Genomic DNA, 23,655 nt, shown 5'->3' on the forward strand with positions numbered 1-23,655 from the left:
ACTGAAGTCGAATTTGTGTTTTGTCTGATTATCATTATCCTTTAAATTTAAATTACGGTGTAAGTAAGATTTAAACCTCCCTCCTCTGAACAGTCCCAAATTAAATGGCTAGGGGTTCATGGCCTCGTGACTCGTTTAACCCCACCACTAGTCCACAATGTGGTCCAGTGTCAACGATACTAGAAAACTGGAACTATATCACGAGCTCATGAAATGTATATTTTACTAGACTACAAAACTTAATAATAAAAACGTAATTTAAATTGTATTTCTACTAGAATACAAAAGCTATACCGACATAACTAAACTGGTTTCTATTTTGCCGCGAACACTTCAGTTTAGTAGTGGTTGGTTGGAATTAAAATCCGAAATACAAACCAAACCGTTTTAGTATCTCAAATGTTCCATCAAATTATTCATTTCAGTGAAAGTAATAAAGATTTGACTTTTACAAAACAAAGAACACCACTACCATGAAAATGTTTTTTTACCAAAACCATTTCATGGAATCACTTTATTTCAGGAGTACTTACTACTAATTAAAGAGTGAAGAAACAGACATGTGTCTCTCTCTGTGAGTAAGCTTTTTAGTATGGCTTTGGAAGATCACCAGCTGCTTCAAAGCTCACCACTGAATCATCAATGGTTTCTTCTAATGGCCTAAACTTCCATCCCAAATTCTAAAACTTCTCTGAGCTTAGAACCCTTACTTCCTTCACCTCCTTCTCTGTTCTCTCCGTGAAACTGCCATTTTACATTCCATCAGATAAGACCGGAATCGAAAAGTTTGAAAGTTCTACTCTCTTACCTTTCAGGGAAGTTGCGTTTAGGATACATATACTTGAGCTTCTCCATGAGAGAATCGGTGTATAGTGAATGAGAATTGCATATGTATCTTCCTTTTGCTTTTGGATTTTCATACACCAACAAAAGCGCATCCGCCACATCACGCACATCCACAAGATACAGTTGATCGCTCAACAAGGATTTTATACCGCCTTAGACAACACCAATCAACAAACTTTTCAATAATGAATCAAAACACTTAACCCAAGAAAAAAAGTAATTCTCAGGCCTTCAGGAGCATATGAGAAACACACATTACATTACCTTTTATAAATCTAAGAAGCCGCAAACTACTAGAGTTAAGCCTTGATTGAAGCCTTGGGCCTATGGTGACAGACGGACAGAGCGTAACAACATCAGCTAAGTTTCTCTTGCTCCACTCTAGAGCTTCTCGTTCCGTTAACGTTTTGGCAAGATAGTAATATGGCCAGTAACCCTGAGATCATCAGAGTTTGCATCACAGAAAAAAAAAACACAATTCTCTTACTGTCTTTTTGTAGATGGATACACTAGTTTACCTCAAGTGAGTAAAGGTATTGAGTGTCGGACCAACAACCCTCGTCCTTGGCAGCATCTTGAGGCCATTATGGGTTGTAAACGACTGCAGCAATTGATGATACAACCACAACCTTCTTCACTTTAGCTTCAGTACATGCTTCTAGAACATTCTTGGTGCCAGTGAGAGCTGGCCTAATCACTTCTTCCTGAATGTTATTAAGAATCAAAGATGTTTTTTATAGTGATTCAACAAAGACACAAAAGAAGAAAGCAATGTTTGATAAGTACTCGCCTCTGTGATAGGAACTCCTTCAAAAGGCACAAGAGAAGCAATATGGAAAACGCCAGAGTAACCAGCAATGGCTGAAGAATGACCTTCATAATCAAACAAATCTGCCTTGAAAAGTTTCAGATTCTTAGCAGCATTATCCAACTTCTTCAAATGGTCATTCTTTTCATCACCTGAGAACAAATGATTCAATGCATGCAAACTTTCTCAAACTCAACACACAGAGAATTAGGATTTGTCCTTTCTTTCTCCCTTACAAGGATCTCGAACGGTTCCATGGACAGTTAGCCACGAGTGAGAAGAAACTTGACGAGCCATGAAGCAATAAACCCTCCTGCGCCAGTAACACAGACGACTTTTTGCTTTTCAGCCATTGGCGGCGCTTTCTATAGCAACTTAAGATGCTCTTTGAAGTGAACGAAAGAAAAAAACAGATCTCAAAAGTATTATTTATACACAAAGTCGCATCTGATTTTAACAACTCATCTTTAACTCAAGTAGCTAGCGTATAAATATGAGGGAATTGAGATGGATAAAGATTGCAACTTCAGATTTTACAGACACTGAAATAGTAAATGATTTTGTTTGTATCCAAGAAAAAAAAAATCAAAAATAAAATCATAAGATTTGTTTCTTAAGTTTTTCTTTGTTATTAATTCATATATATATAAAAATTTAAATATTGGAAGAGTGGAAAACATTTTTAGAGGTGGCCCTTACTTCAGCTGAATTTGATATCTCAGAATTCAGAGAAATCTATAAGTCAAGAAAAAGTATAAAAGGAAAACAAAACAAACTTGAATTTTATCATATGCACATAGTGCAAGTTGTCATTTTGATTTCTTTTTCTCACACGCAATTGGGCAGAAAAGTCTCAAATGATAGAGAAACAAAAGAAGAAAAGACATTATTGGATTGTGGAAGAACAGATTCAGAGTAAATGAACAACAAGAAACTGATTTAAGTGAATCCAAAATTGGAGATTTCCCCCTGAACCTAAAGAGTAATTAAGAAGAACACTAGAGATAATGGAAATTATATATGGACAAGTTAATATATCAAGAAGAAACATGTGTGACCTCAAGGATTCTTCCCCTGGCGACGATGTGTTATACGAAGAGAAGATGGTAGAAACCAAGGAACTATGAACGCTACCACAAGACACGAAGCTACTAATATAACCACTGACAAGCTTGGAAAAGGTATGCCCATGAGTTGTTCTTCACAAACTGTATTTGTTACCAAAGAGTTTTGAGACTTAGAAGCAGGCACAAGAGATGCAAAAGAAGGGCTGATTATGTAAGAGCTTGCCTATATTGTAAAAATGATGGAAGATCTTTCTTTGGAGTTTGGTATTGCCACAATCCCCTCAGGTTATATGATTTCTTCACTTCATACATACAGAAGCAGGGTATGATATCTTCACTTCATACCAAAGACTTCGACTTAAGTCCTTTACTCCTTTTAGCTTGTAAACGCGAGACCCCGATTGTAATGGCATAGTCTCTCTCCACAAGACCACAACTCGTTCCCAGCATATAAAGCTTTCACATCAAACCTTATCAACAAATTAAATCAAGTAATAATAACATAGTCCCAGCTTTTTTGGGTGAGACAAAGATCACAATTGAAGATTGAGAAGTTTCCAAGAACACTAACATGTTCTCGTGGCCGAGACAAGGCAAACAGTTTAAACGAAAACTAGTACAAGACATAACAGAACGCAGCAGCAGAGTGTCTTGTGTAAAAGTTTTTTTTTTTTTTTGATATATAATAAAAAGGACGGATTGTGCGTTTGTGCGAAGGAATCTGAATATATAAAAAACAAAAGTAATAAAGTATAATGGAGGAGGAGATCAATTCAAGGGGATATTTACCAGTATTAAATTGTTTAAGGACCGGTGAGGTAGGTATTATTTGTCTGCTTACTTCGAGTAAAGGTCGAACGTGACAATGTGACTTCCACTGCTTCTGGACAAATCAAATACTGTATGACTCTCATAATTTGTATTATTGATACTAATTTTTATAATTCTAACGAGTATCTCGTTGTCAGCTACTTGCTAGTAAGTAGTAACGATCATTTACATATGTTTTTAAAAACATTTCGTGTGATAACATTTTCTACTGGGATAAAATTTAAAACTTCACGTTTAGATATAAAATTGAATAATGTTGTACGCTAACTGAAATTTGGATCTTATTGATTTTAGTTGACAAAACAAAGTTGTTAACATAGACGGTTTGTCTTGATCTTAGCGTATATTATTTTTATTTTATAACGTGAAACTCGTTATAAGGAGTATTATGTATATTATATGAACCAAATCAATCATCTATATTAAAAAAAAGGTTGCCTCTAAGGGATTCAATGTTTCTTTCGTGAAAAAGGTCTCTTTCTTTTTAGATTTGATTCTCTCTTTCTTCGGGATTTTCACGCTAAATTTTTCTTTTCTCTAAAGATTTTTAGTTTTGTTTTAGTAATGTTGTATATTATATCAACGCTACCAAATGAATGAATGATAGTAAACTAGTAATTGTGTTTGATAAATGCGTAAACTGTTCCTGTTAACATTTTTTTTGTTTGTTTCATTTGTAATGAATCGTGTTGATCGTTAGATAGTTAAAGCAAGGCATCGTCCTCAAAGCTCACGGGGATAATTGACAAGAGTGTTAGAGTTCGGCGCTAAGCACAATTATCATCGAATTATGGAGGCTTAATTACCCTACTAATTTTAAACCCATAGCAACTAAATTTCACTCAAGTCGTATTATTTCTCTGAAGTTACAAAACTTTGGTTTTCATGAAGCACTCATTGTACGTATACACAGTCTTTTTTATGAATATAAAATTTTACATATATGCAGAAAAAATTATCATATCGTTAAAGGATTTGAACTGTAAACTGTATTTTCTCCTAAACGTTATACAATAATACTCTATTTGGTTAACTAATATTATACTTCTCTCTGCAGTTATCATAATGTATATGGACATGAATCAAGTATCAGTTACGACCATTAGTCTTTGCTGCCTAATCATGCATGCATAAAATATAGATTATATATACGATAACTATGCTATTTGGAAATACTATTCAATACGAAATTTCTAAAAATTAATTGCAATAAATTAAAAAATGAAGCAAATAAAATAAAGATTTGTAGGAAAAAGCGAGCTGGTCCCCAACAGACAAGTCCTATAAAACTTTGTTAATCTCTCCTTCACACTTATCACGCCACCTCACCACAATCTCTCTCTCTCTCTCTCTCTCTCTCTCTCTCTCTCTCTCTCCTTTGGAGATTCCCTCCAATGGATATCCGACGGAGGCCTCCTAAACCACCACCATCGGTCAACAACACCAACAAGACTCCCAACGGATCTTATCCTTCATATCAACCAACCCGCTCTTCCGACGACGATCGCCTTCGATCAATCGCTCCCCCACCGAAAGCCTCCGATGCGCTCCCTCTCCCTCTCTACCTCACCAACGCCGTCTTCTTCACGCTCTTCTTCTCCGTCGCTTATTACCTCCTCCACCGGTGGCGTGACAAGATCCGTTACAACACCCCTCTCCACGTCGTCACTATCACGGAGCTCGGTGCCATTATCGCTCTCATCGCTTCTTTCATCTATCTCTTAGGGTTTTTTGGTATTGACTTTGTCCAGTCCTTTATCTCACGCGCTTCCGGTGACGCTTGGGATCTCGCCGATTCCATCGACGAAGACGACCACCGCCTCGTCACATGCTCCCCACCGGCTCCGATCGTCAACGTTACCAAATTGCCTCCCCCCGAACCAATCGTTACCGAGTCGCTCCCTGAGGAAGACGAGGAGATTGTGAAATCTGTTCTCGACGGTGTGATCCCATCGTACTCGCTCGAATCTCGTCTTGGGGATTGTAAAAGAGCTGCGTCGATTCGGCGTGAGGCGTTGCAGAGAGTCACCGGGAGATCTCTTGAAGGATTACCGTTGGATGGATTCGATTACGAATCGATATTGGGGCAATGCTGTGAGATGCCTGTTGGTTACATTCAGATTCCTGTTGGGATCGCTGGTCCGTTGTTGCTTGATGGTTATGAGTACTCTGTTCCTATGGCTACAACTGAAGGTTGTTTGGTTGCCAGCACTAACAGAGGCTGCAAGGCTATGTATATCTCTGGTGGTGCCACTAGCACCGTTCTTAAGGATGGTATGACTCGAGCGCCTGTTGTTCGGTTCGCCTCGGCTAGACGAGCTTCGGAGCTTAAGTTTTTCTTGGAGAGTCCTGAGAATTTCGACACTTTGGCCGTTGTTTTCAACAGGTCCGATAAAAGTTTCCCGTTTGATTTGATTTTTGTTGACTTTTTTTTTAAATGCGTTTGATGTGTCCTCTGGTGGGAGACTTGTTCAAATCTTCTATAGAGACTAGGTTTTGATAGGAAAGCTTTTTACAAACAAATTTTATGTTGTGAACACTTTTTGTGGAGTGATTTGATTTTGTGATTGAAAATTTTGTAAGGAAGATTTACTGACTCCCACAGTGATTTTTTTTTCTATGGATGCAGGTCGAGTAGATTTGCAAGATTGCAAAATATTAAATGTACAATCGCCGGGAAGAATGCTTATGTAAGGTTCAGTTGTAGCACTGGTGATGCTATGGGGATGAATATGGTATCCAAAGGTGTGCAGAATGTTCTTGAATACCTTACCGATGATTTTCCTGACATGGATGTTATTGGTATCTCTGGTGAGTTTCCTTCTCTGTATTCTAAACTGTAGTGTTTTGTTTGATGCTATCATGTGAAATTCCAGGAACCGTATTCTTATCTTCTGGATTTTATCTTTGATTGTTCAGGTAACTTCTGTTCGGACAAGAAACCCGCGGCTGTGAACTGGATCGAGGGACGTGGCAAATCAGTTGTTTGCGAGGCAGTAATCAGGGGAGAGATCGTGAACAAGGTGTTGAAAACAAGCGTGGCTGCTTTGGTGGAGCTAAATATGCTCAAGAACCTAGCTGGGTCTGCTGTTGCAGGCTCTCTAGGGGGATTTAACGCTCACGCCAGCAACATAGTATCTGCTGTATTTATAGCTACGGGACAAGATCCAGCTCAAAACGTGGAGAGCTCTCAATGCATCACCATGATGGAAGCTATTAACGACGGCAAAGATATCCATATTTCAGTCACTATGCCATCTATTGAGGTAAACTGACCAGATCTCTCTGTTTCTCTGAGCTCACGTAGAAAGTTTCCAGAGATTTGATATTGGTTTTGGGGGTTTGGATAATCAGGTGGGGACAGTGGGAGGAGGAACACAGCTTGCATCTCAATCAGCGTGTTTAAACTTGCTCGGAGTGAAAGGAGCGAGCAAAGAGGCGCCGGGGATGAACTCAAGGAGGCTAGCAACAATAGTGGCAGGAGCAGTATTAGCGGGAGAGTTATCTCTAATGTCAGCAATTGCAGCTGGACAGCTAGTGAGGAGTCACATGAAATACAACAGATCCAGCCGAGACATCTCTGGAGCAACGACAACGACAACGACAACAACAACTTGATCGTTGATTCATCTCTATGTCTCTTGGGTCAAAACTCTAAAAGAAAGACAAGAATCCAAAAACTAGGCAGGCTTTTCACAACTCATTTCACTCAAAACTCGCTGGTAGACAGAGATTTAAGCCATGTGCATGTGCGTGCCCTCCCCTCCTTTTGTTAAATAAAAAAAAAAAAATCTATTTGTTTTGTTTGTTTGACTTGGAATCTCGTTTTTTTTTTTCGTTTATGGATTGAGGGGAGGAGTGAGAGAGACAGAGATTTTCACACTTTTCTCTCTCTCACAGTCCCTCCTCTTTCTCTCTCTCATGGATAATTCGTGTCTCTTTGATTTGTCTAAGCTTTGTCTTTGTTTGTTAGGAAGTGGTCTATATGAAAAAAAATTTGTGTATGCAGTTGCGTTTGGAGACATTTTTGAGATTTTTTCTCTGTTTTGTTTCCTATCATTTTTAAATTTATACATCTATATATAAAATTTCGCTGTGTTGGGACATCTCTCTCGTTCTGTCTAGTTGTTGGTACTTGGTAAAGAAGATACGGATCTTCGTCACCAGAAGACTTAGACTAAGACTCCACCTATATAATGCTCTACCATCTTCGGGTCTACACCTGAGATTTTCTGATAATAAAATTATTCCAACTTGTACTATTTTTAATGGAAAAAGAGAGAAAGAAATAGTATAATCTTATTCACTATACTAGGTCAAGAGTGTCAATAGGTTTTGGAACTTATGTTTGCATGATTGGGGGATTCAAATTACAGAACTATAGGTCGTCATTTTGAAAGAAAAAAAAAAGGATATGCTAGCCACATATTATTCAAACCAGCACTTACATGTAGATGTCCGACAATGTCTAAAATATTGACAAATAGTAGTTTGTGACTTTGTGTTAAGAACTTGTACCCTAATATATTTTGTGTCAAGACTCCTCGTTGGCTCGTTGTATCACCATCAAAATTCAAATATGCATATTACTTTGTGTTTGGAAAAATCAAAAAAGAATTGACTACTTTATGTTTCTTGGGGTATTTTAAACACTTGAAAACTTAATAAACATTCCAATCGATTATAAATTAAACAGTTGAAAACCTTACAACATTAAAAATAAGATAAAAAACCAAAAAGGTTTGATCAGAGTTTGACACTAAAAGTCTAAAACCAATTGGTGTTATTGGGCCACTCCGGATAAAAATTGTTACAGTAATTTCAAGTTAATGGGCGTCAAAAATCGTTTGTTTCGTTCTCGTCATCCTGTCCGCGTAAAACTGTCATATCCGTGTGGGTCTCTCTGCTTTGGCCCAGATACATATAACCCACAAAGTCCATAATGAATTTAGGTAGACATGTCGGCGTTTTCTTCTCTTTCTCGAGCCATTTTCGGTAATCTGCGCCTATTGACTATTGTTCATTTCTATGTTATAAGTTTCATAAATGTCATCCCTTTTTGTAGGCCTGGACATAAAGAGGAGTACTGAGTTTGACATTCTAAAGGATTGATTTTTGAGTATTCTTAAAATTCTTTGTTATTCAATTGAGTATTTTTTAAAATCTTCTTAAATCCTATGTTATTCAATTAAGATTTATGTAAAATTCTTTAAAATAATATAGAATTTCTTGTTATTCATTCAGTAATTTTAAAAACCTACTTGAAATCTTTTGTTATTCAATTTATCACAACTTTTTTAAAACTTGCTACTTTAGATGATTTTAAGAAACTTTTTTTTTGTTTTTTAGTTGAAAAGTATGACAATCAAAATCATACCTATAGAGGTGGAATTTTGAAAGATTTCAGAGAAAAAAAAAGACTGAAGATCTTGAAGCCAAAAACCCCCGCCAATCATCAGCCACTTTCTCAACCAGTCTCAGCCTAAGCCGTCAAGGTTTTTGGGTTTGCCGCAGCATCACCAGAGGCAGAATAAAGGGATAATGAATTCTATTGGTTTGGATCAGTTTCTGGGTTAAGCTCANATGGAGAGTTCGATCAGATTATTATTTGGACACAAAAAAAAAAAACATCACCATTGATCCAACTATTGATCAGTTTCTGGGTTTAAGTTTTACATGAACTGAGGACATAGCTCCAACTATTGATCTGATTTTCTTTTGGTATTGTGTTGTAAAATATTATAAAATCACCCAAAGTTTAATAGTCAAATCTCATGGAATCATATTTCATTTTCTTTTCTTAAAATAGAAAAACTCTAAAACACAATCAAATCTCCTAAAAACTTACTAAATCTTTCAAAATTCTAAAATATTAAAATCCAACCAAATCCTTAAAACATCAAGTTGAATACCCCACTCAAAATCCAAATCCGAAAATTCGAACCGAAATAAGCGGATTAAAACCGAACCGATATTAAGAAAATAATCGATCGGTTCTTGGTTTTTATTATTTTGGATATCGGATATTATCTGATCCGAACCGATATCTAATAGATATCCGAACATAACCGAACATATAAGAAATAGTATGATATTCCGATAGATATGTCTAATTTTTTTTTATGTATTTGTATGGTTCTACGAGAACATTGTTATTTTACTTAATTTTTATTTTTTTGTTTTTGTTTTCAAACTCCATTAGTATGGTTATTTGGGTACAATAATATTAAAAAGTATTGAATAAAACATTGTCCAATAACTTTCGGTTTAATTTTAATTATCGACAATCATATCCGAACCGATCCGAAATCCAAATTATCCGAACCGAAACCAAATCGAATTTTATAAATATTCGAATGGATGTTATAGTCAATATCCAAAAAATTCAAAATCCAAAAAATCCGATCCGATATCCGAACGCCCATGCCTACCTTTTTGATTGAAAATATTCTAACTTTACTCTCTTCAAGACTTCAACTTACATTCCAAATTGGTTCACTATTTAAATTCTGTAAACAGAATCAAATTTTTGTTATCATTGGCATTTGAACTTAACATTTTCTTTCAAAAAAGGTTTGTAAACCAAATATTTCAATATAGATTTTTAGTTAAGAATTATTTTTGGTTGTCTTTAGGCTTTTTTTGTTTACTTCATCGTTCATGATGATTGTTCAAATAGAAAGAAAAAAAAAATGAAAAAGATAGGTTCATAACACATTTGGAAAAGGCACTAAAATTGGAACGAACTTTAGTTTTGGTTTTGTCATCTTTTTCGGCATTAAAGCTGATAAAATAATAATGAAAAAGACATGATAATTGGTGGATGGGGTTACTGGGTTTAGTGGCAGATAATAAGTCGCCAAAGCTAGATATCTCAAATTGAGAAAAATAATTTGTTAAATATGTTGTCCCGTAATCATCGTTTTTTTTACTAACTTTTTTTTTTCTTTTCAAAGTTATATATAATAGTCAATGATTATGATGAGCAGCCTCGTTTGTCAACAGTTTAAAATGATTTGTCACTTAGTCTCTCCACAGGATTGTTGGAAACTAATTACATTCTGCTTTTGATTATTTTAAAGTATACAGTCTATAAATATTTAGTATGTATTTGCAGCTAGTTATTATTCATGGACTCCCAAGTTTTAGATTCATCCCTATTGGTCAAACATTTTTTCTTTGTTTATTTGGTATATATCACTATTACTTGGTAGAACTTGTAATAAGAAATAACAATACATGGACCGACGTCGAAACTCGAAAGTATATATGTATGGGCCCTGAGATGTTCTCAGTTCAATATATAATTAATCGTTATATGCCGCATGTAGAATAAGGATGGAAACGAATTCAATATTGTATGGGTGTGAATTCCTAGTACTTTACTAGTTACTACTATACTAACACAATGCAGTGCATTATGCAACTTGAGGTCCAATCCAACGATTATACTATATTCGGTCCATTCAAAGGTCACATGTTTGGTTTCACCGTGTATTATTATTGATTACAATATATTATATATGATTTTTTTTGTCACAGTGCTGTAGTCCATGATGTACATTACATATCATGATAGTAGATCATGCATACGACTAACTTATATTTAAAAATTCCGAGTGTCAACAATTTTAGCAGGTATAATAGTATCGAATTTAAGAGTTTCGACCACTCTAGTTAATTATGGTCTCGATTCTCAACTCTCATATATTTCAAACTAACATCGCATTTTTTTAGTATTATAATGAAATTTGCTGATGTCGTGCATCATGTTATAAGCATGTAGTCAATCATTTTCAAGTGTAACTTTCAAATATATTTGATAGAGACCCAATCAATAGTACCTATACGGCCATATTCGAACTTACCATATAAATTATAACTATTCTAAAAATAGTTTATTTTAAAACTGATCCTGATTACAAAGAACTCAACTCCCTAGCTAGTACGATCTTTACATGTGTATATGATTTTTCATGTAATCGTAAGTTTTTTAGTTGTAGATTTCATTTTTTTTGGTTTGTGTGTGTTTTCTATAATTAATATTGTCGCAAATCATAAATTATATTGTAGAAATATTTAATACTTACGGTATTTCACCAGAAGCTATGATTTTTAAAAATTGGAGTAAAAAAAACATGAAAAAAAGTAATTGATCGTCAAGGGTTGAATATGAGAAATTTGATAATTATTTTTCAATTTTAGAGAAACGTAACTCGAGGTATTTAATACCTGTGTGTATGTGTGTGTGGTGTAGTATTGTAGTAAGATAAATTGGGGGAAACCTACACGTGGACCAAGTACCGATGCTTCCGACCGCTTCCACGTGGTACACAACAGCTCACCTTCTGCTCTGACATTTTGACCGCACGTGACTTTTGCTCCGTGCACGGGTGGATCAAGGCATCAAGCAGACTGGCGATTGCATCGCCACGTCATGAGTCGTCCGATTGCGCCGGTCATGTAAATGTGAACGGCTCTGATCGAGACTACTTGGTTGCGTGAGGCACATGCATCCACGTTAAAGAGACTGCTTTCAAAGGTGCAGTGCTAACATCAAAATACTAATCACACATCTTTACAACAACTCTTTTTCGACCCAAGATCCTCATTTTCATATCTACAAGTACCGATATATATATACACAACAACAAACAAATAATACCTTAAAGAGTTTTCTCAAATACTTTACTCTCCTTGTTTCATATTTTTCAATTTACAAATTACTGAATTAGACTTTCTTTGTTAAATCTTAACAATTCTCAATAGTTCAATTTCTCACCTGTCCTCGTCATTTTTTTTTGTTCTTATGTTTGGTCAAATCTTCAGTTAGTTAGCCACTTAGCCTTCGATTTTTTTTTTTTTTTTCGAATTTAGGTTGCGGAAAGAGGTTCCAGGTATATTAAAAAGCTCTATGATTGCTATCTACTTAGATCATTTCAGTACCTATTGATTGTTCGTTAATTTGTAGTATATTCTATAGCTTCCACATATGAATCCTTCTGTGTAAACTGTAAAGTAATAGCAATTAACATGCTTCGATCATCGAATATAAATTTAGTGTACGCTACGCAGAGAAATGCTTATAGATATGCAAACATTAAACAACTATTTATGAGTTGGCTGTAAAATACAATTTCTATACACTTAAGATTCATTTAGTATACGAAGAAAAAGTTATACTAGTAGTTAATTATTCGTTCTTATCAACTAATCATAAATTATTCTTAGTTATGTCCGCCCCCTTATATTACAGTAAAAGTGGATTAATAACATTACCCATTAAACAAGTGGGGAACTTTGGTAAGAATTTCAATTTCTTTAATAGCTTGGAACCACCAAGATCGAGTAGTACGCTAGTGCCTAGCAATAGCATAGAAGAGGGAATATGCGAGCAAATTAAGAAAAGAAAAGAAAGAAAAAATGCTATTAATTAATCAACTAAGGTACGGTTAAACAATTATAAGTATTCTGAAACGTTGAAAGCAATTATGGTTAGCAATAGTTTTCTAATAGCTCAAATCTGTTAATGCAAGTGGTGCTATCATCTTTGCAATATATTTGAGAACGAGAGAGTTAGATTACACTTTCTATCAAAAATATTGAGCAGAGGTCAAAATGAACTTTCATTCCTTGACAAAAGAACACGTATTATTTTCTTCTACGTTAGTTCCTTCAAATTTCCGATGTACAATTTAAATATTAATTGATAATAAATGTAACTCTTCGATATACTAGCTAGTGTTAGTTCATTCAAATTTCCGATGTACAATTTTCACATTAAAATTATTTTTTTTTGAAGAAAAATAGATAAGGTTTCAAAAGATGTTGAAATTAATAATACAAGGCGTTACATGCACACGCTTCAACGCAATTGGATTCATAGCTAACATTTTAGTTACGCTTCCATTTTACATTGTTTTGTCATTTATTACATCATTATGCAAAAAAAAAAAAAAAAGATTGATACATACAGTATATTTTTAAAACAAATATTATTACATATAATTTATATTTAGTCCTCATGTTTGGTTATTATATTATTTTTTCCAAACAATTAAATATATCAGCATGTTTCTTCAATCCTCTCTATTCACATTATCTTTGGCGTTTATAATAGAAAACTTTTTCTTAATTTCCTTTTTTAAAAAGCTTTAAGGCATATAAGCTTTCATTTATTTTCTCCAGTTTGAAACTATAAGCCAAAAAAAAAAAGGAAACGATTATATCCAGAAAAGAAAACTCGAAACCTTGTGTACGTATTATAAATATCTTATTTAATTTCAAGTAAATTATTAATATCCAATTATGCGTACATAATAGTATATTAATATACCACTGTGCGTTTTAGATATATTTATTTATATGAAAAATGTGAAAGGAATGGTTTTTATCTAAAAATTTAATTTTTTTTTTCGCTTTCATCGTTCAAGAAAAGTATTGCAGAGTACTCTCACACACAACTCACTCTCAGTCTCAGCACATGAATTAATTTGAAGCTTCTCGAAATTTCTGTTCACATCATTTAACACGACACCGTCTTCGGGTGAAGGAATCTCTTCTCTCTTTTGCCCTAAAGCGAGTTAGGGTTTAACACACAAGTATAACCTTTTTGATTTGTGTCTCTTTGCTCTGTTTTTGTCGGCTTGTGTAACCGATCAACTCAAGCTATTGGCTCCTCACACCCTGAAATTTGACTTCTCCAATGGATCTCAAAGCTTCTCTTATATGAATCATCTCCCCACCCTCACAATATCTTTATATATGAGCCACAAGAACAAGACCCAGTAGCTGCGGCGGCCATGGACGGTGGTTACGATCAAACCGGAGGAAATTCTAGATACTTTCACAACCTCTTCAGACCTGACCTTCATCACCAACTTCAACCTCAGCCTCATCTCCACCCTCTGCCTCAACCTCAACCTCAACCTGAGCCTCAGCAACAACAATCAGATGATGAATCTGACTCCAACAAGGATCCAGGTTCCGACCCGGTTACCTCGAGTTCAACTCCTGGGAAGCGTCCACGTGGGCGTCCTCCGGGATCTAAGAACAAGCCGAAGCCACCGGTGATAGTGACAAGAGATAGCCCCAACGTGCTTAGATCTCATGTTCTTGAAATCTCATCTGGAGCCGACATAATTGAGTGCGTTAACACTTACGCTCGCCGGGGAGGAAAAGGTGTCTCCATTCTCAGTGGTAACGGCACGGTAGCTAACGTCAGCATCCGTCAGCCGGCAACGGCTCATGCGACTAATGGTGGAGCCGGAGGTGTTGTTTCTTTACATGGAAGGTTTGAGGTGCTTTCCATCACTGGTACGGTGTTGCCACCGCCTGCGCCCCCAGGATCCGGTGGTCTTTCTGTCTTTCTTGCCGGCACACAAGGTCAGGTGGTCGGAGGATACGCGGTGTCTCCGCTTGTGGCTTCGGGTCCAGTGGTACTAACGGCTGCATCGTTCTCTAATGCAACTTTCGAACGGCTTCCGCTTGAGGATGAAGGAGGAGAAGGCGGAGGAGGAGAAGTTGGAGAGGGAGGTAGTGGAGCAGGAGGTGGTGGTCCACCGCAGGCCACGTCGGCATCTTCACCACCGTCTGGAGCTGGTCAAGGACAGTTAAGAGGTAACATGAGTGGTTATGATCAGTTTGCCGGTGATCCTCATGTGCTTGGTTGGGGAGCCGCAGCCGCTCCAAGACCACCTTTTTAGAATTGAAAATTATGTCCGTAACATAGCTGTAACCAAATTTCATTTTTCATAATAAAAAAAAAAAAAAAAAATCATTCTATGGTAACAACTTCTTCTTGATAATTTGAGGTTCGTTTGGTTTTAATATAGTTGATCATATTTGAAATATTTGAATTCGTCTTCAGGTTTATACATCTCCATCTGCATTTTCTCTTCTTATTTTAATCACCAGGGTTTCGTGCTGTACCATATATATTAATTTGTTATATGCTTGACTTCACAATAAATAATGTTTTTAGAAGCCAATTTCATTATGTCACTTGGTTACCTTCATTCGTAGTTTGATAACAATAGAGTGATTCAGTATGTGTTATGGTATGTGTATAATCCCTTTTTGGGGTAGGTATGAAAAGTTAAACACTTAATCTATGTTACTATGTATATCAACCAACAAATCAAAAATCTGGTTCCTTTTTCATTCAATTATATATTATACCATACATGAAATCCTCAAGATTTTTATGATATGGAAACCCTCAAGATTGAATATCATGTTTATTCATGGAATCTGATTTTACTGATATATGTTTTAACCAAGTGCTTTCTTTGTCCTTCGATGAGATTGATAAGAATCTTTCTTCGATTCTATCAACGAATCACGAAAAGAACGTTTTAGAATTTTACAAAAAAAGTAAACAACATTTTAGAATTATATGTATGTTTTTAAAATAGCGGTTACGACGATAAACGAAATACTATATTTTTGTCGATTTTTAGAAGAAGAATATATTCGTCCGTTACAATAGTGTAAACATGATTTTCGACGGTTACAATGACCGATTAAAGGCGTAAACACGAGAACAGTACATGTCCAGCCAAAACCAAGACATGAAAAGCATTTGGCTCAAAGTTTCATCAGTTTCCCTTTAGAAGATTAGGAAGCTCTACATGATCAACATATATATATAGCCAAGTGGGTGTTGAGTACCAAGACAAAAATGTGTGAAAATGAGGAATGCATCAAGTCCCTAGGGAAGATATGTATGGATAATTTGAAAACATATAACTTATATTAAAAAATCAAGTTAAAGGAAAAGTTTGTACATGACCAATGCATGTCCAAAATAATTTTGAGGTGAAATAGATCTCCAATGAGCTGCTAAGGGAAAACGGGTGACAACTTTTTATACATAAGAATTTGAGAAATTTCAGGTTTACTTGTTATAAGATGAGAATGAGAGGTGGTTTTATTTTTATGAAAGATTCATTATACATTAAGACTTTTTAGGGCCTGAACTATGTAAAGAGAATAAAGGGTAATGTACTTTGGGACTTTTCGATACATGCATTAAGACTTTATCTTTTGAGGATTTCCATGTGCTCATGTCATGTGCCTTACATGCAAGTGAGCAAACAATTGGGTGAAGATGTATCTTCTTCATTCTGTGTTTACTAGTACGCTGATAAGTAAACGTTGATGCAAAGGTATGCCTAATATGAATTAAATCAATTAATTATGACTGGATTCATATAATCATATATAGATTTTTTTTTCGAGGGAAATCTAACAGAAAATATTGTTCTTAGATATCGACACTAATACTATGCTAGGCCATAAAGCTTGAAACAAAAATGTGACTTGAAGGATCATGGTTTGAATTCTTCTATAACAATTTCACTATGGTAAACGTATATGTAGATAGTAAATATCATATTTTAACATATAAATGCTAAAGATTAGTCTGGATCTTGATTTATGGGTTGAAACAATGGTTGCATGATGAAATATTTTATTATTGAATATTATAAGATAATTTATTGTTAATTATTATTACCACAATTTATATATCTGAAATCAATGTTTCTATATAATTGTGGTAATAACAATTTATAAGTATTTATTAAACTCACATTTTTACATGACTAAACATACTTATGAGATGAGGGACGGTAACTCCGTAACATTTTGTGATTTTCAGCCATTAAAAACTCAAGCCCAAAACTTCCAGCCCACTAAACTTCAGTACTCTACGATAGACCTAATTCTAAACACCTAAATTGATCGGATGGTGATGATCGAAGCAAAATCTTAAAATCTTAAAACTTGAAAACTAAAAAATTTGCAAGTTTTTCTTTACGTAAAAAACAAAACTGAAATAAGAAGAGGAAAAAAATCAAAATTTCAATTTTTTTTCTGGAAATATAATGTATGATCATCAGCATATCCTATAAAAACAACAAATAATCTGAAAACCATAACCTTCCTAAGTATCAGGGAGCAGCTCTCCTACTCACATCAATGGAACACGTTCGTTTCCCTACTTTACGTAATATTCAGAATTCAAGTTAAAGTCAAACTATCACGTTTGCTAATGTCTTTAATACTGATACAAACGAATTCCTATAAGCACCAAAGTTGTCGTCGAATTCACCGAATAAACAACTAAAGAACGGGGCTCTCTTGTGATGAGACTGGTCATTGCTCAAATGGGACTCGCACAAACAGTCGACCGTGCAGGCTCACAACCGCTGACGTGTGCAGCGGATCTATTCTTGCTGGAAAGTTCACAACCTTACCAAAACCAAAACCAAAAATCAAATGGAGACGATCCTTCATTTAGCAAACATGGCTCTATTTGGACTGTGTAAGATGCTAACCTTTTTGAAGGGTGTTATTCCCCAAGGATTGTCCAGCTGCTCAGGTTGGCCTGCTATAACTAGCCGCCCTGCAGGATCTGATTGAACGCGGACCTGAAAGAAGAAAGTAACTTTTGTTGAGTACCTAAATTCCGTGTACAAAGATCATCAGCTAACAAAAATGGTGTTCTTCGAGATTAGAATCCAGTATCTGTCTACTTAAAACCTCCCAAACAAATCTATGTCTACTTAAATCCTCCCAAACTAATCTACTACTCACATCTATCTCGTAGTAAACAGCATATATAAACTGCTTTGGTACCTAACAAACCTCGGCGAGACTCTTTGCATTAAAGAAAAAGAGCCAGTGATGAAACGCTGATCAAAGAAGATTAAGAGATTGAATTCCAAGGACAAAATCTCACCTCTTCACGAAGAAGTCCAGGTACCAGGGCAAATATCTCAAAGCAGTCTTTCTGTAAATAAAGATAACAAAACAATTTTTTGGTAAGATTTCGGATTCAGAACAAAGAGCCAGAGTGCATTTTCAGGCAGTCTTGGTTTTGACTTTGGTTATACTGAGAGGGGAAGCGGCAGAGGTACTCACAGTTTCTCTGACATTTATCTTCACCCAGTCTGCTGGGGGTCCAACATCTATAACCTCGGCAGTTGACCTATCAAGCCAAAACCATACTGTTAATATTTTGCTTTGATTAGATATATGAAAGGAAACGACAGGTCACAAAATTCTCTGTATTCATTTAATCTCCTACGATATATATGGAATGGTAGTTCTTACAACTACCACACACAAAACAGTGCTTGTGATCCACCAAAGACCACACATTTGACGATGAAACAGGCTTTTCACAATTAATAAGACTATCTGTAATTGCACATGGTAAAGAAATCTTGCATAAGAGAGACAAAAAACACAGGAGATGGTTAGCTTTCGTAACTGTCTGTCTGATTCATGTGTAAAAACAACATCCGCGCCAGTAGGTGTTTTATGTTTCTGCAAACCTGACAAGAACAATTAAACACGGTGGCGTTAGGTAATCATTTTGTAGATCATGGAGAACAATAGCCACTCCTTAGGGAATAATACCAATGTTTTTGAGGTTCTTTTGCTTTGGGGTTGAATTCAAGCCTTTATCCTGAAAAGAAAACGTACAAACAGCATCATGTTTAAGCGTAAGTTGTGCATGGTGATTGGTGAACCATGAAGCGTGGTAAGGTCGAACTAGAAACCTTAACAATAGGCTCAGTAACCTCCCCAGATCCAAGATGGCGCTGAGAATGCCAACCTTGCATAGCACGAGCTGCAGCATCTCTTCGTGCTCTACCTGACCCTGAACCTTGATGGCTAGTTGCCTACATAAGGTGCCCTTATATCAATGAGAGAAAGGGGAGGTTTGTAAATTTTAAATTTCTGTTTCAGCCTTTCTGGGAGCTTTATATTGGTAATTATCTGGGTTGTGTACATAATAGTTCTTATGCTTCCCATTTGACACAAAAACGGTACAGCTTAATTCAATCCGATTACAGAGAGTTGTACTCAACATGCTTAGCTGATATTACGCATGCCCGAAACTCCCCTTTGCATCTAATCATTCTAAAAAAGAACTGCAGAGCTTTCACATCATCTAATTAAAAAAGCATTTTTACCTATCTTTAAATCGACCTCCTCTCAAAGTGTTCACCTACCCACCTACCCACAAGCATAAAAATCACACAAATTCATAGATATTCTAACCTCCTTTTCAAGGCTCGCAGACGGAAGAAATGCTGAACCAGGAAGGTTAAGCTCACCATTTTGCCTTAAATGCTTCTCATACTCCAAAAGTGCCTGCAATTGGAAAGTAAGAATACAAATTATGAAGTTTCTTCATCTTGATAAGATAAAAATCAACCAGAGTCAATGTTCCAAAGGAGTTAGTCCAAGTAAACTGTTAAAAGGCTAGCTAGTCTCAGACACATTCCCGAAAAAGGAGCACAAGGAGATTGTTTGGATTGAACATGTATGAAATGAACTAAACAAGTACAAACTCATTAATATCGATGTATATTCGGTACTTATAAGAAATGAAATTCACCTTTTCATAGAAAAACTTATAAGAAATGAAATTCACCTTTTCATAGAAAATGCGGAATGTCCAAGAGACTGTAGTGCATGTTCTGAATGATAATGAAACAAAAAAAAAGTGGAAAGTCAATTTCACACAAAAGACGGAATTGGTTGAGGAGTTTGAGAACAAAACCAGTCATACTTCGGAGGATGGAAGGATTCTCCAACTTGCCGCCATAGCTTAGATGTGGTAACCTGTGTAAGAAAATGAAAATCAGAGGAATTTAGAATAGTTTCACCCAACTAGAGCTAAATTTGGGTATAAAATTCTCAAGCATAGCAGATGACACTAAGCAAATTCAGTTCCCAAAACACAGACCTAACATAATTAACAGATAACTGCGTTGACTTTAATTCTTCCCGGAAGCTATTCATTGGTCTTAAAATCATCTTCTCATTCATTAGCTAAAAACCAAAATTTCTACCTTACTATAGTTATAGATCATGACTCGTATGTAATAATGTAGAAGATTTTTAACCTACTAAATGGGGAGAGGAGGGAGAAGATCTTAGTAAACATAAATCTTAAAGTTCGAAAGTAGATAATTACCACATCGTAGCCACCTAACTTGATGACGGCCCTCCATAGCCTACATTGCAAAGTAAACATGCAGATGTAAAACAAGAAAATAACCAGAAATAAGATATTTCCCAAGAAATTAAAGCAACTTACTTGAGACAATTTAAGGGCTGTCCATAAAACTTAGGGGCTTTAAATTCCAGGAGATTCTCCTTGTGGAAGGCCTCCACTTCTTTAATAAACGCCTCTTGATCCACTGGTGTCCCTGCTTCATGAACATCCCTGGCCTGCAGAAAAACGTGAACTTGTAATGAAACAGCCACAGCTGACCACAAATCTCTTTTCCCTTAGATATCAAAACAATGATATTCAACGGTTAATGCAGATGCAGGCAGGTCAATTGTCTCAAATGTGAAAGAAAACTGCTCTCATTACCTCAGAATCACTTAGCAACCATGTCTTCCACTTCTTAACACTTTCATCAGCAACATGAGGGCTCGACGGTTCCCCCTTGAGAGAAGTAGATTCCCCGAGTTTTGTCTCCTCTTGTCCGCCTTCATCTGTAATCTTCTTTCCAGACTGATCAACATCACCATTCTTTCCATCAACAATGTCCTGGCCACCTACCTCCTCATTAGCCTCAGTCTGATTAGTAACGGGAGCATCAGATAGATGAACATCACTTTCCAAAGTAAGAGTCGTATCCTCAGGAACAGGGGACTTAGGTTTTTCAATAGAGTTTTGGTCTTTCTCTTGTTCTAAACGCTCCTCCAACACCACCTCTACGGCTTTGGGATCAACAGGAGTAGCATCAGCATCAGCACCAGCACCAGACGGCACATCTTGCTCTTGCATGTCCGTTTCCGCCATCAAAAAGCTTCTTTCTCTAGGATATAGAATCACAAACAAGAACGATGAATTCAAAATCCTTAAGATTACGATCAATCCAGAAATTCATAACTAATTCAAAAAAACAATATCGATAGATAACTCCCGGAGAATGCAAGAAGCATGTAATCGAGAATTCGAACGCATAATCCGCTCTGATTCAAACTGACGGAAACAAAAAGGAATCGAAAGCAGCGCTAAGAGTGCAATAAAATCCAATTGAAAAGTTTACCGGCTCCGCAAACGAAGACGACGCCGGTGACGGTGGAGTGTAGGGTTAGGGTTAGTTAGTAGCCGGAGAAATTGAAGAACGCCGGCGGAGTAAAAGGAGCCAGAATTATCAAAAATCTAACGGAGAGAAAGGCGCAGATCAAATTCTACGGATTGGTTTAAAACAAAGAAAAAAAAAAAAGATTAAACAGAATCAATTCATCATAAACAACAATAAATGATTTTTTTAGCATAAATGGTTAATTAATTAAAGGAAATATATATTTTAAAAGGTAGTTTTATTAGGAAATGATATCTCAGGAAGTTGAACCTTCACGGCCCATGTAAATGATTAAAGCCCATTACTTTCAAATATGGGCTTAACATAAGGTCTGTTATGAAAAAAAAAAAAAAAATCTAGGTACAAAACAAAAACAAAAAGAAGACAACTTATGTATCTTGATTAGAAGATTAGCGTAAATAAAATTTACGTGGTTAGCTTTACCACTACGTAGATGATGATGTTTTCACTACTAGTACTTAGTACTTACTTATCAAAGTTTCAAATGATTGAAAACTTAATTGAATTGATGTGGATCCAAAAGAAAAGAAAAGACCACTTCATGAATTATGATGCCCTACATCTCCAATACTAGTACAAATCAGAATTTCTGAATATATGGCACGTGTATTAAAATGAGTAGACCGTTTCGTATCGAGAGGTATCTTTTGTGTTGTTATTAAAGACATAAAGATATCTTCAAGAACTACATCTTCACGAGGCTCTTGTGGTTAAAAAAGGTATTGATTTTCCTGAAAATAGTTTATATTATAGGATTAATCAAGTCACATGGTTTTTATTCTATTGTTGCAACTCACTATTACAACAAATTACTAGCTACAACTGCTTGGTAAGGTCAGAGTTCATAACAAATGTTGGTATTGCAATTTTTTACGAACCTAAGAGATGTAGACAAAGAGACTAATATACATAAGAAAAAATCCATATTTATTTATCATATTTATTATAAATAAATAAATGTAAACTGATCCAAAATTTTCTAAACACTAGTATTATTTTAAAATTAGTCAAAATCTCGTCTATAAAGTGGTCCATGTTTCAATCAAAATTTCAAAAAATATCTCAAAAGAAATGTAAGTAAAAAAAAAGGTTATTTAAAAAAAAAAAATTGCCCGAGCTAGGGTCCAGATTTATGTTGGGGCGAGGGTGACAAGATCCTTCATTATTACCCTTGGATGTATGAATCACATGGTCTTGGGGTTTACTACTTTAGTAGAATTGTCTACTACAATCATTATATTAAAATTATGGTTTGCTTTGATATAAATGTAGACTATGTGTTGAATTCATTCATACAGAATCATCCGAACTACTATTAATTAGAACTTTTGAAGTTAATCTTTCTTTTGTTTGGTATATTACAAGTAAGTAACCAGGAAAGCAACTTACATTTTTGTGTAGTAGGATATGATTATTTTAATTTCAATAGGACATTTATATTCGACTGTTTCAAAAGTAGCTAACATTTATTTCTTGCATTGAATTTTGTGGTTGTGCTTGTACACAGCATATTTTTTCTCGTTATCATTAACATTCAATTATCTGGTACGCAACGCAACTACTTATTTAGGTCCCGGCCAGCATATATTTTATGGTGGTTATACACAGCTACATGCAAATCTGTCAAAAAACTTTTAAAATGTTATGAAGTAAATGCTTATGATTGATCTTAAAAACAAAAAACTACTTAGGTCTCCAACAGTATTGTTATCTTCTTCTTTTTAAACATGTTTTTTTTTCTTTCAAATTTCTTACATTGGACGCGAAACGATCCAGTTTCACTTAAATGTATTTCTTCCATAATGTGAGATTCACATTTATAAAAGTTCTTTGGGTAATGAGTGATTCGTTTATATTTTTCATTTAACAAAAAATATCGTTTTAATATTTTATTTTCTTTCATAAAAAGTATAATTGTTTTGTGTTTTTATGCATTTTTTTATAAATCTCATTC

At 35.4% G+C, this 23,655-nt stretch overlaps 3 protein-coding genes and 1 pseudogene across 3 annotated transcripts; 2 read left to right on the forward strand and 2 right to left on the reverse strand.

Annotated features, from left to right (window-relative positions):
- Positions 392 to 3,416, reverse strand: LOC104702411 (annotated as a pseudogene).
- LOC104702412 (3-hydroxy-3-methylglutaryl-coenzyme A reductase 1) lies at positions 4,852 to 7,576 on the forward strand. The gene is made up of 4 exons (XM_010418267.2): positions 4,852 to 5,938; positions 6,182 to 6,363; positions 6,472 to 6,818; positions 6,907 to 7,576. The coding sequence occupies exons 1-4, from the start codon at positions 4,947 to 4,949 to the stop codon at positions 7,168 to 7,170; spliced, it is 1,785 nt and encodes a 594-aa protein (XP_010416569.1). The 5' UTR covers positions 4,852 to 4,946; the 3' UTR covers positions 7,171 to 7,576.
- Positions 13,958 to 15,404, forward strand: LOC104702414 (AT-hook motif nuclear-localized protein 29-like). The gene has a single exon (XM_010418268.2). It carries the CDS (start codon positions 14,355 to 14,357, stop codon positions 15,255 to 15,257), a length of 903 nt encoding a protein of 300 aa, XP_010416570.1. The 5' UTR covers positions 13,958 to 14,354; the 3' UTR covers positions 15,258 to 15,404.
- Positions 17,459 to 21,840, reverse strand: LOC104702415 (AT-rich interactive domain-containing protein 5-like). Its single transcript, XM_010418269.2, has 14 exons — positions 21,642 to 21,840; positions 20,957 to 21,407; positions 20,675 to 20,808; positions 20,552 to 20,591; positions 20,144 to 20,196; positions 20,006 to 20,051; positions 19,630 to 19,722; positions 19,125 to 19,247; positions 18,982 to 19,030; positions 18,833 to 18,896; positions 18,481 to 18,547; positions 18,299 to 18,349; positions 17,895 to 17,987; positions 17,459 to 17,808 (listed from the first exon to the last, which is right to left on the reverse strand). Exons 2-14 carry the CDS (start codon positions 21,389 to 21,391, stop codon positions 17,713 to 17,715), a joined length of 1,344 nt encoding a protein of 447 aa, XP_010416571.1. The 5' UTR covers positions 21,392 to 21,407; positions 21,642 to 21,840; the 3' UTR covers positions 17,459 to 17,712.

Source organism: Camelina sativa, chromosome 7 (genome assembly GCF_000633955.1).
Source record: "Camelina sativa cultivar DH55 chromosome 7, Cs, whole genome shotgun sequence".
Lineage (NCBI taxonomy): Eukaryota > Viridiplantae > Streptophyta > Magnoliopsida > Brassicales > Brassicaceae > Camelina > Camelina sativa.

What these genes read in the sequence shown, in the direction of transcription:
- LOC104702412 (XM_010418267.2), top strand. Translation starts at nt 4,947, where the DNA reads ATGGATATCCGACGGAGGCCTCCTAAACCACCACCATCGGTCAACAAC. An exon ending in TTGGCCGTTGTTTTCAACAG is followed by an intron (nt 5,939 to 6,181) that starts GTCCGATAAAAG and finishes CTATGGATGCAG; the next exon opens with GTCGAGTAGATTTGCAAGAT. An exon ending in GGATGTTATTGGTATCTCTG is followed by an intron (nt 6,364 to 6,471) that starts GTGAGTTTCCTT and finishes TTGATTGTTCAG; the next exon opens with GTAACTTCTGTTCGGACAAG.
- LOC104702414 (XM_010418268.2), top strand. Translation starts at nt 14,355, where the DNA reads ATGGACGGTGGTTACGATCAAACCGGAGGAAATTCTAGATACTTTCAC.
- LOC104702415 (XM_010418269.2), bottom strand. Translation starts at nt 21,391, where the DNA reads ATGGCGGAAACGGACATGCAAGAGCAAGATGTGCCGTCTGGTGCTGGT. An exon ending in AGATAAATGTCAGAGAAACT is followed by an intron (nt 18,350 to 18,480) that starts GTGAGTACCTCT and finishes CTTTATTTACAG; the next exon opens with AAAGACTGCTTTGAGATATT. An exon ending in CTGGACTTCTTCGTGAAGAG is followed by an intron (nt 17,988 to 18,298) that starts GTGAGATTTTGT and finishes TTCTTCTTTCAG; the next exon opens with GTCCGCGTTCAATCAGATCC.